The sequence below is a fragment of the Megascapheus bottae genome, chromosome 11, assembly GCF_031878675.1.
Source record: "Megascapheus bottae isolate mThoBot1 chromosome 11, mThoBot2.hap1, whole genome shotgun sequence".
In the NCBI taxonomy this organism is placed as follows: Eukaryota; Metazoa; Chordata; class Mammalia; order Rodentia; family Geomyidae; genus Megascapheus; species Megascapheus bottae.
Genome location: NC_143519.1, coordinates 63,532,659 through 63,548,481, shown reverse-complemented (window position 1 = coordinate 63,548,481; position 15,823 = coordinate 63,532,659). Strand labels below are relative to the sequence as shown.

Below are 15,823 nucleotides of genomic sequence, written 5' to 3'. Positions count from 1 at the left end.
CCAAATGTTCTATCACTTGAGTCACACCCTGAGTCATTTTGCTTTAAGTTTCTTTTTCAAAAACATAACTTCCCCTGGGTCTAGCCTGAGACACTGATCTTCCTAACTATACCTCCTAGGATTATAGACATACACTATCATGTTTGACATGTTGGTTGAAATGGTCCCATCAACTTTTTTTCCACCCAATCTCTGCCTCCTAAATATTACATTTTTCTAAATACAAATAAGATTCTTACTTTGTCCAAAGTGTTATACTTTGCAACTTCAAAGTCTTGAGGAAAAGAAGGAATTGCAACATTCTCTTCATAAAACCTGAAATTTATATAATTAAAATATTAATATTAAAATACATTTTAGGCCAAATAGAACTTTATAATACATCTATTTTTTTTAAATCAGTCCTAGGGCTCGAACTTAGAGCCTAGGCTCTGTCCTTGAACACATTTTGCTCAAGGCTAGCGCTCTACTTGAGCCACAGCACCATTTCTGGCTTTACCTGTGTATGTGTTCAGAAGAATCGGACCTAGGGCTTGAACCTGGGCAAGCACTCTACCACTAGGCTATGCTCTCAGTCCCTCCTACTTACATGTAAACTACCTAACAAAAGCTCCAGCCCAGAAGACCAGGTGGATACCAAGGCACATACAGTGAAGTATAATGTCAGCAAGCTGAAAAGCTAACTCTCTCCGGTAGGGATTCTTTTTTTTTTTTTTTTTTTTTGCCAGTCGTGGGCTTGAACTCAGGGCCTGAGCACTGTTCTTGGGCTTTTTCAAGCCTAGAACCCTACCACTTGAGCCACAACACCACTTCTGGCTTTTTCTATGCATGTGGTACTGAGGAATTGAACCCGGGTCTTCGTGCATGCTAGGCAAGCACTCTACCACTAGACAAAACTCCCAGCCCTAGGTGATGTATTAAGATATGGTTAAATAAAGCATATTAACTAAATAGTAATATAATTTTAGTAGTTGATACGCGATTTGTCACATGGTCAACTGAATGGAATTATATTTATCATTAGAGAAAGAACAAATTTTGTAAAAGGATACAGTTATGTCACAAATATAGCTGTCAAAGAATTGAGATAAATATGACTGCAGATCATTCTATCTATTATCATGAGAAATTTGCCTATACTTATCCTATAGTGTGTGTGTGTGTATGTGTGTGTGTATGTGCGCGCGCGCTGATCCTGGTACTTGAACTCAGAGTTTCTGACCTTTTTTTTTTGTCAGTTGTGGAGCTTGAACTCTGAGCCTGAGTGCTATCCCTGAGCTCTTCAGATCAAGGCTAGTGCTCTATCACTTGAGCCACAGAACCACTTCTGGTTTTCTGGTGGTTAACTGGGGTAACAGTGTCATGGACTTTCATGTTCAGATTGGCTTTGAACCATAATCCTCAGATCTCAGATTCTTGAGTAGCTAGGGTTATAGGTACAAGCCACTGGCACCCACCTTCACACTTTCTTGGCTTTTTCCAATACACCCAAGGATGGTGACCTATCACTTGATCCACATTTACACTTCCACCTTTTTGTTGATTAACTGGAGATAGGAGCATTTCAGATTTGTCTTCCTGGGCTGGTTTAGAACTTCAATGTTCAGATCTTAGTCTCCATAGTAGTTAGGATTACAGATGAGAGCCACTGGCATCCATCTTTATTTTCCCTTCCCTTTCCTTCTTTCTTTCTTTTCTTTCTCTTTCTTCCTTTCTTTCTTTGCCACTCCTGGGCACTGTCCTTGGACTTTTTCAAGGCTAGAGCTCTACCACTTGAGCCATAGCACTTCTGGCTTTTTCTATGTATGTGATATCAAGGAATTGAGCCCAGGTCTTCATGCACACTAGGCAAGCAATCTACCACTAGGCCAAACTCCCAATTGTTTTTCTTTCTTTGGGTGGGGGAGGGTTGGTTTTTCCATGTTGCCCAGCTTGGCATAGAACAGTGGGTGTATTAGCACATGCTTATAATATCCCTAACATTCAGAAGCTGAGGCTTGGGAATTTGAGGCCAGCCTGAGTCATACAGAAAGAATGCTGGGAATGTAAGCATGCACTGCCATGCTCATTTTAATACTCTTTAAAGTTTATAAAATATTTAGATTACTCAGTGAGTTCGGTGTTTTCCTCCTCTGGCTCATCGTCCGGTGATACAGCATCTGTTTTCAGTTCTAGAATTTAAAAAAATTATTTGTTTACTATGCAAAGGTACAATTAACTGTAAGCCCACCTGCTGGAATTGTTAAGCTTCTTACATATAGACTATAGTATATGTATGTGTGTGTGTGAATGTGAGAGTGTGTGATTGTGTGGGTGGAGTGGAGGCAATGGGGATGCAACTGAGGGCCTCAGGCCTGTTAAATGCTGAACCACAGTCCCGGTCCCAATTACAGGTAGGTGTGTGTGTGTGTGTGTGTTTAATTCCAGTGCTGGGGCTTGAATTCAGGGCCTTGAGCTCTTACTTAGCTTTTCCACTTGAGCCATAGTTGCACTTCTGGCTTTTTGGTGGTTAGTTGGAGGTAAGAGATCCTTGGATCTTAGCCTCCTGATCCACCAGTGCCCGGCCAACCTATTACACCTGTTTGGAGATACAATCTCACAGTGTTGTCCAAGGTGGTCTCAAATATTTTATCTTCTTGCCTCTACCTCCTAAATGCTGGGATAGCAGGTATAGATGTGCATGTGTGTGTATGTGTATGTGTGTGTGTGTGTGACCCTGCCCATATCACAATATCATATAAAATGTCATTTGCTTTTCTGAAGGGTCTGGGAATGTTCTGCTTTAGAGAAGGGAAATTAAAGGACTCTGTGAACTTTTGCATCCTATTTTTCTTCTAAAGTAATCACAACTGTCTACAAAATTATAGCATTTCTAGGACACTTCTATGTCTGTAATATTTTCAAACAGACCAAATGTCTACTCTAACACCTATAATCCTTTAAAGCCTTGCTGGATAGTACTTACCAGGACCGCTGGAGTTTTGATGAGGAAGTGGAGTGATGGGCAGTGACTTCTTCAGCTCATAAGTCTTCACATCCAAGAGTTTCTTCTCTTTGATCGATTCCCATATAAAGTCTGGGCCAGCAATGTGGATGTGATTCTTCTGGATAGAATCCAATTGATACTGACTCAGAGTATCAGCATTGTCTAAGATGACATGTGTACACTAAGAAAAAGGAGCCAAATCTGTTATGTATCAGTAAACAAATTTAAGTATGCATTAATTATACTGGCAGTTGTCACTCCTAAAAGTCTTGATTTGAATTAGGCACTTATAGCTCACATATGAAATCTTAGCTGCTTGGGAGACTGAAAAAACTGGAAAGGCTGTGGTTCTAGGCCAGCCTGGGCAGAGGAATCTGAGATTCTCCTTTTTTTCTTTTTTTTTTTTGCCAGTCCTGGGCCATGAACTCAGGGCCTGAGCACTGTCCTTGGACTTTCTCAAGGCTAGAGCTCTACCACTTGAGCCACAGCACCACTTCTGGCTTTTTTCTGTGTATGTGGTACCATGGAATTGAACCCGGGTCCTCGTGCATGCTAGGCAAGCACTCTACCACTAGGCTAAACTCCAGGCCCAGATTCTCCTCCTTGTGAGAGGAAAGCTAGATGGGGTTGTGCAGCCTGTCATTCCAGCAACAACAGGAGGCCTCCAATGGTAGATCACAGAACCAACATACACCCAAGCAGCAAGTGAGACCATGTCTCAAAAACAACCAGACAAAGCAGGCTAAAGGGATGTTCAGTAACAAGAGTGTCTACCGGTCAGCACAAGGCCTTGAATTCAAACCTCATAACAAAAAGAAAACAGAAAGGGGAAAAAAAAGTACATTTCAGGTAGCTTGCTGTGATTTTTCTTCAGGGTTTTGAAAACTTTCTTGAATTAAATAAAAAAAAAACAACTTTCCCCTTCTTAAGGTTTATCTCATGTTGTTACTGTATCTGACTTTGGTACCTGGTATATTATATGTATGTTTATTTGTGTATTTGAAAATTGGAAGGTAAGAGAAAAACAAGATGAGTGGGAGGGGGTGGGGGGAAAGTTAATGGGAGAAAAACATGGGAAGGGGTAACTATGTTCAAGAAGTACTATACATACTACCTGATGAATGTAACTGCAACCCCCCCTCAAAAAAAGGTGATCAAAGGAGAAAAAAATCTGTTGGAGAAATGCTGGAAAAGAATTTGCACATGAGGGGCCGGGAGTTTGGCCTAGTGGTTGAGTGCTTGCCTAGCATGCATGAAGACCCCTGGTTCAATTCCTTGGTACCACATACATAGAAAAAAGCCAGAAGTGGTGCTGAGGCTCAAGTGGTAGAGCTCTAGCCTTGAGAAAGTCCAAGGACAGTGCTCAGGCCCTGAGCTCAAGCCCAGGACTGGCAAAAAAAAAAAAAAAAAAAAAAGAATTTGCACATGAATAATCCTTAGGGAAATTATTTTGATATAAGAATATTACAATTTCTCCAAAATGGAAGGAAATAAAAAATGGGGGGGTGTATTTTTTTTTGCCAGTCCTGGGGCTTGAACTCAGAGCCTGGGCTCTATCCTTGGGCTTTCTCAAGACTAGCGCTCTACCACTTGAGCCACACCATGACTTTCAGCTTTTTCTATGCATGTGATTCCCAGGAATTGAGCCTGGGTTTTTGTGCACACTATGCAAGCACTCTACCACTAGGCCAAACTCCCGGCCCTGGGAGGTGTAATTTTTGTTGTTGATGGTAATGGGGCTTGAACTCTGGGTCTGAGTGCTGTCCCTGAGCTCTTCAGCTCAAGGCTACCTAGGAGGTGTAATTTTTATAGATTATATTTGAGCAAAGTAAAATGGGACAAGAAAGATGAAGAGGCCGATTCCTTCTCAAATGTTAGACTCCTGGATTGTAAACACTTGGTAGCAAGTCTACATTTTGTTTTTCTAGCCCTCATATTGTTTTGGATTCATTTCTCTCAAGATACTGACAGTCCCAGTTCTGAATTTTTCTATTCCCAACTGCTTGTATCACACTGGTTATATATTAAAATTGTCTTATGTCATGAACTGTATGTGATTTAGAAAAAGATTTTCATTATAGAATAAACTTGGGAAAAAAACACGCAAGAAAAAAAATAAAAATAAATCAACAGTTTTTAAGATCCTAGGGTTAAAACTTGAACATGCTAAGTTATAGGTCTACCACTGAGCTGAACCTGAGTTCCCAAACAGCACTTTTATTTTGAGCCATTACTGGGGCTTGAACTCAGGGTCTGGGTGCCATTCCTGAGCTTTTTTTTTACTCAAGGTTGGCACTCTACCACTTGAGCTACAGCTTCCTCTTCTGAAACTAGCTAACTGGAGGTAAGAGTCTCATGGAATTTTCTGACCAGGCTAGTTTTGAATCGGGATCCTCAGATCTCAGCCTTCTGAGTTAGCTGGGATTACAGGCATATGCCACCAGCGCCTGGCTAAAGTCTATTTCTGAGTCTTCACTGTAAACAATGGTGTGAACTGCCATGCACATATTTTCAATTATTTCCTATGAGAGGAAAGGGAGAATCAAATGGTATTCAGTATAATTTTCTTTAGTTTTGAACGAACAGTATATGCCTCCTACACAATATCTAAAAAGCAAGATAAGGATAGACTAACTTCTTCCTTACTATTGTTCTCAGTTTGTTTCCCAGAAGCACCTGCTGTGATCTGTTCATCCATCTGTCTTTCAAGATCTACTGTAAGGAAGATGACAGAAGAATGATCAGATGGCACCATCATATCCATATGTTTCTGTACTGGCTTACGCCTGAGTGCTGAGATTATAGATATGTGTCTCCCTCCCTCCTTCTGTTTCTTCTTGCCTCCTTTCTTCCTCCCGCTCTTCCTTCCCCTCCCTCTCTCTTTCCTTCTTTCCTACGTACTTCTTAAGATTCTTTTGGGGCCTCAAACTCATAATCTTCCTGCCTCTACCTACTAAACACTGGGAGTACAGGCATGTACTGTACCATGCCTGGCTGTCTCCTTTATAACAGCTGGTATATACATTTCAAACATTTATATACATGAAACAAAACAATTCCAAAAGGCTGTACACACACTGTGTGAATGAACCAAGAAGGTAGAACAGGGATGAGTATGCATCCACACACAGACATGGGGAGGCAAGCCTGTGAGGAAAGCCAGGTGAGGGAAGCAAATGTGATTCTGTTTACACTGGAGGTATATAGGAACATTTCACTATAGCATCCTGTGGAGTTGAACTTGCTTCCCAGGACAGATACAGCACACTGTGGCTAGTCTCAGGAAGGTATCCAAGGAAGGGCAAGCTAGGATGGCCTTTTGTATACATCTGCAGAGGGGAAAGCAAAGGACAGGGGCGGATAGGCATAGGATTGTGTAGATGCCTTTAGATTTCAACATTTAGACTTGTTTCCAAGATGCATCCAGTTGTGAAATTGTATGACTAAACAGTTTGGCCTATAGTTCATTTCAAAAGATAAAGGTGGAAGGGGCCCTGTGGCTCAAGTGGTAGCGCTGAAGAGCTCAGGGACAATACCCAAGTCCAGAGTTCAAGCTCCAAGATAAAAACCAAAACAAAACAGATAAAGGTAGGTAGCAAGCTAAGTGCTGGTAGAAGCCAGCCCAGGAAACTCTTATTTCCAATTAGCCAGCAAAAAGGACAAAAGTGGAACTGTGGCTCAAGTGGTAGAATGCTAGCCTTGAGCTAGAAAGCTAAGGGACAGCACTGAAGTCCTGAGTTCAAGCCCCAGTACTGACACACACACCCATGAAAACCAGAGAGAGCTAGGTGCTGGGAGCTTATGTCTGTAATCCTAGCTACTCAGGAGACAGAAATCTGAGGATATCTGTTTGAGGCCAATCCTGGCAGGAAAGACCATGAGGCTTTTATGTGTGTGAGTGCTTTATGTGTGTGGCTTTTTCTGGTCATTAATTTGGAGGTAAGAGTCTTAACAATATTCATGCCTAGGCTGGCTTTGAATTCTCAGATGTCGGTCTCCTGTGTAGCTAGGATTACAGGTATGAGCTACCAGCATCCAGATGAGATACTTTATCTCCATTTAACTACCAAAAAAAAATCTAGAAATGGGGCTGTGGCAAGAGGTAGTGCATTAACCTGAGCAATAAAGCTCAGGGACAGTGCCCAGGTCTTCAGTTCAAGCCCAGGACTGGCACAAAACAAAACAAAAACAGGATTTTTTTTTTTTGGTCGGTTATGGGGATTAAACTCTGGACCTGGGAGCTGAGAGCTCTTCAGCTCAACTAGTGCTCTACCATTTTAGCCTCAGCACCATTTCTGGTTTTCTGGTAGTTAGACTCTTATCTCTGTTCAGTGCTAGTCTGAGCTAGCTTTGAACTGAGATCCTCAGATTTCAGCCTCCTGAGTAACTTAGAATTACAGGCATGAGCCACTGATGCCCAGTGAGGGGAAATACTTTTTAAGTCTTAAAGAAACAAGACAGGCTGCACAAAAAGATCAATGTATACTGTAAGTTTTCTCTCTAATCTGGAGTGACTGGTATCTGTCACCCCAATGATGACTAGTGGTGAGTGATCACAGTGCCCCCCAACAAGTGCTTTTCACTGTGACTTTTCCCCTTCTGGAAAAGATTTTGCCAATATGAAATTCTGTCTATTTAAATCTGTGGCAGCTTGATGTGGGTGGCTCATGCCTATAATTCTAACTATGCAGAAGGCTGCAATCTGGCAACTGTAGTTCAAAGGCAGCTCAGGTAAGAAAATTCATGAGACTCTTATCTTCAATTAACCAGCAAAAAGCCAGAAATAGAGTGACCTTGTCCGAAAAGAAATGTACTCTTTACCTGACTTGTGTAACTGTAACTGCTCTATATATTACCTTTATATAACATTTTTTTTAGAGGGGCAGAAATGGAGTTGTGGTTTAAGTAGTAGAATATCAACCTTGAATGAAAAAACTAAGGGAGAGTACTTAGGCCTTGAGTTCAAGCTCCAAAATAAAATTAAAAAAATAAATCTATGGCTGTGCTGCAAAAATATCAGTCACAAGGCATGTGTGATCATCTCGCACCTGGCACATGGGAAAATATCAAGGACCACCTGGCCTCCTATGCCCTTTCTTGCCCACCAATCTTTTCTGCCTACTTGTGTAACCACAACCCTGCACCCTGAAGGCATCATGTTAATCATAAGGTAATTTGTGAGGTTTGGAAATACCTGAGGACTCATTAAAAAGGAAAACTTGCCACCATTTTCCTTAATGTCAGTTTGTAGCTTTTTCTTCTGTTGACGAGGTAAGTATTTGACTTTCAAACAGAAAATGCAGTTTGCAAAGATTCCCACGGTCATCCTGAAAGAAAAAAAAATTAAATGATGAGTTAAAAATCTGTTATTATAAAGATGATGTCGCCAGGGGCACAGTGGCTCACACCTATAATCCTAGTTACTCAGGAGACTGAGATCTGAGGATCATGGTTCAATCAAAGCCAGCCCAGGCACTAAAGTATATGATATATACTATATTAGAAATATGTTATAAATACAAAAACTGAATGTACTTGTTATGGTGCATCAGTATTGGGACTTGAACTCAGTACCTGGTCACTCTCCATACCTCCAAGTCTGGCTTTTTCGGTAGTTAACTAGAGATAGGAATTTCTGAGATTTATCTTCTGGGACTGGCTTTGAACTGCAATCCTCAGCTCTCAGTCTCCTGCATAGCGAGGATTACAGGCATAAGCTTGGTGGTTTAGATCTCAAATATTCCCCAAAGGCCCAAATGCTGAAGGCTTGGTTGCTAACTAGTGCTTCTGGGCTACAGAACCTTTAGGATGTATAGCCTAGTGGAAGAAAGTTAGGTAGCTGGGGGACCCTGGAACAGGCATCCTCTACCCTATGTTTCAGTCATAATATAGCAGGCCACCAAAGGCCAAGGAACTACGAACTGAAACACTGGAAACCATCAGCTAAAATCCACCTTCCTCCCTGACATGTCTGAAGTGTTTGTCACAGACAAAAAGCCAACTAACATGATCCTAGATTCCAGAATATGTGTAGGCTTTAGGATTCTTTTTTGTTTTTAGACTAGAATTATGACAATAAAAATCTCTGTATGGAACTTGACAGGTATCAGTTACAAATCAGGTGTGTGGCTCAACAGAGAAATCTTTTCCTCCTTTTCTTCCTTTTTCCTCTCTCCTTCCTTTTTCTTTCTTCTTTTATCCTTTTCCTCTTTATTCTCTTCCCTTTCCTTTTCTTCTCTCCCTTTCTTTTTCTTTCAGGGGTGGAGATCAATCAAAGACCTTTGTAGCAAGTACTCTACCACTGAGCTACACCCCTAGCTCTGAAGCCATTATTTCTGAATTAAAAAGAAACTTTATATAATAGGGAAACTTGGGGTAGTTTTTACAGTTATTTGATGACTCAGAGAGACTTATTGCTGGGCGCTGTGGGTTACACCTGTAATCCTAGCTATTCAGGAAATTGAGATCAGATGATCATGGTTCAAAGCCAGCCAAAGGCAGGAAAGTCTGTGAGACTCTGCTCTCCAATTAACCACAAAAAGTGAGAAGAGGAGCTGTCAACTAGCCTTGAGAAAAAAATGCTCAGGAACTGTATCCAGGCCCTTTTTCTGGTCCTGGGTTCAAGCCCCAGGACCAGAAAAAAAATCATTAATAAATTATATCATTTAAAGCCCTTCTGTAGAAAAAAAAAAACATTGAACTAATAAAAACACAGCTTGCTAGGCTCTGATGGCTTACAGCTGTAGTCCTAGCTACTCAGGAGGCTGATCTGAGGATGGAAGTTTGAAGTGCCAGCCCAGGCAGAAAAGTCTGTGAGACTCTTATTTCCAATTAAGCACAAAAACAGAAGTACAGCTGCAGCTCAAGTAGTAGCGCTTTGGGCAAAAGTGCCTAGGCCCAAAGTTCAAGACCCATGATTAGCAAAAACAAAATAACCCCCCCCCCAAAAAAAACCAATTTACGTTAAAATAATATACCTGTGCAGAGTTATGTATTAGAATACATTTGAAATAAACAATTATTTTACTGTCCCATACATTCTCCCAAAATAGGAAAGAGTTATTTGTAAGAGAAGTAGGCAGAGCTGGATATGTAGCTGCCCTGGTTTCTATCCCGAGTAAGCCAGGGTGTAGAGAGCATAAATGAATTGAAATGTGTAGGTAACAATAAAGTAACCAATAGTGAGAGGCCAGCTCGAATTTCTCCATAGTTGTAGGCCAGTTTCTGAAAAGTGATGATGTTCTTATCAAGGTCCCTAAAATAAGCTGCAAAATGGCTCCTAGCCGGATGTGGCATGGAAAGGCTGGGGTGGGTATGGGTGCTGCTTCTTGATCTCTAGCAGCTGGCAGTGGGTTGTCTGTCTCTGGCACTCAGCTAGGTTGAGAAGACAGGCCTTGCCTTAGTCCTCTGCTCTACTGGCCCTTGCACGTCTTGCTCCTTAAGCCAATACTCGTCACCCTAACAATTCCTTCGCCCTGTAAGTGAGGGGTGGTGGCTGCCTCCATTCCCTGGAGTTAAGTCAGGTGAGCTACAGGGAAAGAACATTTAAACTAACCCTTCTCCTAGTCACACCTGGAGCTCTATTTCCTCCTAAGTACTACAGGCAGCCACGCCTCCATGGAGGTAACTACTGATCACAGAACTTCTCCGCCAAGTAGAAAAACTCAAGGACAGTTCTAACACCAAGTAGAAAAACTCTAGGACAGTTCTAACTGAACTGAGCACCCAGATAATGGAAACATGTGTCTTTAGCCTGGCCTTTTAGAATAATCCACTACCTAAGGCTTCACGCAGATGGCTTGCCTAGCATCCAGGTACTTAGAATTACAGGATGACAAACCTTGTGCATGCACACATCCCATTTAAAAAACCTGCCAAGTCACTGTCTTATTCTCCTGTGAAGTCCACAATGACTACTGTAAGTTCTCTTAACTCTTCAGCCCTAGAAAGATGAAACTACATGTTTGCTCTGTAGAGCTGTTGCTTAGCTCTAATCTGCTGTTTCCGCTAATGATGGATTTTTTTCTTTGCTAAAATTTGCTTTGCCATTTTACTTTTGTTTGGGTCTTGGTTCAATTCTTTGTTCTTGACACCAAGGATCTGGGATCTTCACTTCTCAGGTTACCACAGATAAGAAATCCTTCCAAAATGATCAGCTAGGCCAGGCTTCTGCCCAGGACTGACTGTTCAGTTATTATGCATACCTTTCTTCTTTTACCTCAGCTCTTCTGTGTGTGTGTACGCTGAGGTTTGAACTCAGGATCTGGTCTCTGCCCCTGGGTGTTTGTGCTCAAGACTGATGCTCTACCTCTTGAGCCACAGCTCCACTTCCAGCTTTTTGATGGTTAACTGGAGATAAGAATCTCATGGACTTTACTGCCTGGGTTAGCTTTCAATCATGATCCTCAGATCCCAGCCTTCTGAGTGGCTAGGATTACAGGCCTGAGCCCAGCATCCCAGTTCATTCTATATTTATAGAAAGCTAATGTCTGTACCTGTAAGATGGATTAAAGTTCATGCTTTATCTGAATATTATTTCTTGGACTGGGGTGAATGGCAAGACTTGACATGTGGAACCCCTGGAGAGAGCCAACCTTGAGCCAAAGAGATGACAGTGCCTAGGCCCCGAGTCTTGACACAATAAAAGAAACCAAAAACCAAAACAGCCCAACTCCACCTCTTTCAGTCATGAATTAAAGTCCAAGACTATAGAAAAGCTTTCTGACACTATTTGCACAGTAAAACTCAAGTGGCAACACTTACACACTTCCCTAATGGAATTACAAAAGCAAAGCATTACTTATTTGGATAATGTGCTAGGATTCAGGCTCAGAGCTTCTTGCTTGCTAGGCAGCTGCTGGATGGCTGAGCCACGAATCTATCCTACTTAGTTCTATACCTGGCATCCTGCACCTCTAACAACACAGGACCTAAGAGATGCTTCCTGAGAAAACATGGAGTTGGAAGTGGGGGTGTGATTCAAGTGGTAGAGCACCATGCTTGAGGAAAAAGGCCAAGTGAAACCAGGTGTGGTGGCTCATGCCTGTAATTCTAGCTACTCAGGAGGCTGAAATCTGAGGATCAAGGTTCAAAGCCAGTCCAGGTACTAAAGAACCTGAGACACTTACTTCCAATTAATCACTAGCAAAGGGGAAGTAAGGCAGATGCTCAAGGGGTAAGTAGGGCAGTAGTTTAAGCTGAAGAGCTCAGGGACAATGTCCAGAACCAGGGGTAGGATGGTAGCTTTGAAGGGCTCAGAGTCAGTGCCTGGCCCAGAGTTCAAGCCCCAAGACCCACCAAAAAAAAAAAAAAAAAAAAAAAAGTCAAGCGAAGTAGGAGGCCCTGAGTTCAAGCCCCTGTACCAGCACATAAATAGAAAAAAGAGGTGGAGATCTACCCATACCATTCTGGGTTGAAACGTTCAGTTGTATTCTTTGTAGAAATTATTTTACTGACCTATGGCTTCTATACTGGGAACCCTAAGGATTCCGATTCCTTCCAGAAATACCTACGGGGAAATGGAAACCACCACCCTGAAAGTCAGAGCTAGGAGAGTCTCAAGTTCAAGGCAAACACATGTACTCAAGCTGAGCACCAGGGGCCCAGCCCTGAAATGGGAGGATCCAAGTCTGAAGTTAGCTCCAGTAAAACGAATCTATTAGATACGTGTCTCCAGTTAGCCAGCAAAAGGACAGAAGAGGATGTAAGGCTCATTTGGCAGCAGGCTAGCCTTGAACAAAAAAGCCTTAAGGGGCAGCGCTTAGGTCTTGAGTTCAAGTCCCAGTACCGGCACAAAAATTAAACACCCTCCCCCCAATTCGTCCCAGTTCCCTCAAGTGGGCCCTCAACGAAGCCCAAAACTACCTATTTACCTGTTTCTGGGTTTTCGCCCCCCCCCCCCCCCGTTCACATATTAACACCTGTTCAAACTGTGAATTTAAAGTTCCTTTTCCACTCGTCCGCCTCTGCCGTGCCCGTGGCTGAGCCTGGGCACGCAAGCGACGGCTTGGGGCCCGGAGTTCCCCGAGCTCCCCTGCCGGGCCTCAGGTGGCGGCGCGCCACGCTCCCACGCAGGAAGTCACCGCCCGCTCAGCCGGCGTCGGCAGCAGCCCACACACAAAGCACGGCGGCCGGCGCGACCCGCCGTCCTGCACCCCGGCCGTCCTGCACCCCGGCCGGGCAGGGGACGCCGAACACCCGCGGCCAGCCGAGCCTCGCGACCACGCGACCCTTCCCCCGGACTGCGCTGGGAGTCTCCGGCCCCCCTCCGCGCCCGCACACCTGCCGGAAGGCCTCGCCAGGCGACTGGGAGCCCCGCCGTCCAGCCGTCCAGCCGTCCCCGCTTCCTGGCGTCGCAGCTCCGGGTGCCTCGGGACTTCCCAGGAGTCCGGGGCGCTGACCCGGGGCGTGGCCCGCTGCGCCTGCGCCGCCGCGCGCTCCCCGCAGCGTCACCGAGCGCCACCCAGCGGCGTGGCAGGTATGTGTCATGGAGAAGTGGGGGCGAACTGGGGCAGAGGGTAGAGAATTTCCAAGGACCGTGATGGACAGGGAAGCGGGAGAAAATGAAATCAGGCTCTGGTGAGGCGATCCCGTGCCTGGCATGCCAGCGCCTTGAGTTCAAGCTCCAGCACTGCCAATAGAAAGAAAATAAAGGAGATCAAGTTTAACGCTCCCGGAGTTGGAACTTCCTCACGTTGTAAGTAATTGGAGACATTCGAAAGTTAGGCCAGGTGGCTGGTTGCTCAGCTTGCCATCCTAGCCACCCAAGAGACTGAGATCTGAGGACTTCAAATCCAAGCCTGCCCAGGCAGGGAAGTCCATGAGATTCGATGGCCAAGTAACCACCAAAACACTGGAAGTGGAGGTGTGGCTCATGTGGTAGAGTGCCACGTAGAGCAAAAAGCTAAGGAACAGGTCCATGCCCTGAGTTCAGGCTCCACACCAGCACAAAAATAAAAATAAAAATAAAACAAAAATTAATGTAGGGTTGGATAGGTACCTCTTGTGCTTAGCACTTCCAAAAAGAAGGGGGATAACGACTAAGTCCAGCACTTCCTGGGTTTGAGACATTCAAAAGATAGGGGCTGGAGTTACAGATGGAAATATGAATATAAGTGGTCAGATTGCTAGGAATGCAGGAATGAGATGCCTAAAATGAGAATAGAAGGGATAGAATACAGTGTGGAAGGTATGGGATGGAATCCTGCTGCCACCATTTATTACCTAGGTTGTAGACAGGGTAATATACCCAGAATGTCAATTTTATCATATAACCCTTTGGAAAAGGTTGTATAAGCATTATGGCACAATAAAAAGGTCTGAGTCTATTCCTTTCCAGAAATACTAATTAAGGGAGTAAGAGAAGGAGGGAGACAGAGGGAGGGAAAGGAGGAAACAGTGGGGAAGGAAGGGAAGAGAGGCAAAACTAAAACCATCCTCCAAACATAAGAAGAAATTAAGACATCCTCATACAAGTTGAGCTAACAGACCCTCCCTACAGAAAATGCTGAAGGGACTTTCCAAACACACACACACCCCCACACACACACTAAGTATGACATTTTTAGGGGAGAATTCAGTGGCACAATTTCTTGGAAATGAATAGCAAGAAGCTAGGTGCCAGTAGCTCACACCTGTAATCTTATCTCAGGAGGCTGAGATCTGAGGAGAAGTTAGCCTGGGTAAACAAAGCCAAGAAACTCTTCTCTCCAGTCAAGCAACAAAAAGCTAGAAGTAGAGCTGTGGCTCAAGTGGTAGAGAACTAATATTGAGCGCAAAAGCCCAGAGACAGTGAACACACACACACACACACACACACACACACACACACACACACACACACTGAATACCAGGCAACTGGTACTCGAAAGGTATGTGTGTGAGATCAATGGGTGGGTGTAGATAAATGAAGAGAAGAAGGGTCAGGGGGATGCATAACTCTACCACTAAGCCACATTCCCAGCCCCTGAAAAGGACGTTAGAAGCAAAATTGTAATATCTGTGACTGCATACCTGTATCAATGTGATACTGGAGAGGAGTTGGAAGGGATGTAAGGCTCTGGGCTAGACTGCTCCCAACTCTGAAGACACTTTCAGAGTTACATTGTTACATATGTGTCCTTTCTTCAACACTACTGTATATGTAGTGGGCAATTAAGTCTTTATATGAAATATCTGGTCTCTCTAGATATTTAAAAATATGCACACATGATAATGACAGATGCTGGCGGGGTTGTGGAGAAAAAGGAACCCTATTACACTGCTGGTGGGATTGTAAACTAGTTCAGCCACTCTGGAAAGCAGTGTGGAGGTTTCTTAAAGAACTGAAAATTGACCTTCCCTATGATCCCACCATACCACTTCTGGGCACCATAATCCCAAGATATGAGAAGGACACCTGCTCAGCTATGTTTATCTCTGCACTATTCACAATAGCCAGGTAATGGAAACAATCCAGATGCCCTACTGCAGATGAATGGATACAGAAAATGTGATATATATATATATATATATATATATATATATATATATACACACACACAATGGAATTCTACATAGCCAACCAACAAGATAAAATAATGCCATTTGCAGGAAAGTGGATGAATCCAGAGCGAATCATGTTGAGTGAGATAAGTCAAGACCAAAGGAACAAAAGAAGCATGGTATCCTTAATATGTGGCTATTAGATCCAAACAGTACAAGAGTGAGGACTCGATAATTGTGTACCCAATACTATGGACATCGTACTGGAAATATAAACACAACTACATAGACATAAAAACTTATGACTCTATAGAGATGTTTTATTACATAGATTAATATGTATCTATGATATAC

General features: G+C 43.3%; 1 protein-coding gene across 1 annotated transcript in view; it reads right to left on the bottom strand.

The window, feature by feature from the left end:
* Positions 1–13,311, bottom strand: part of Parp4 (poly(ADP-ribose) polymerase family member 4) — a 102,249-nt gene extending 88,938 nt beyond the window's left edge. Inside the window, exons 1-5 of the mRNA XM_090342432.1 lie at positions 13,268–13,311; positions 8,181–8,313; positions 2,966–3,167; positions 2,108–2,171; positions 240–315 (exon numbers count right to left, since the gene is read on the bottom strand). Of these exons, the coding sequence (XP_090198558.1) occupies positions 240–315; positions 2,108–2,171; positions 2,966–3,167; positions 8,181–8,312 (474 nt within the window). The 5' untranslated portion in view covers position 8,313; positions 13,268–13,311. The remainder of the gene's footprint in view (positions 1–239; positions 316–2,107; positions 2,172–2,965; positions 3,168–8,180; positions 8,314–13,267) is intronic.
* Between the last annotated feature and the right edge of the window lie 2,512 nt (positions 13,312–15,823).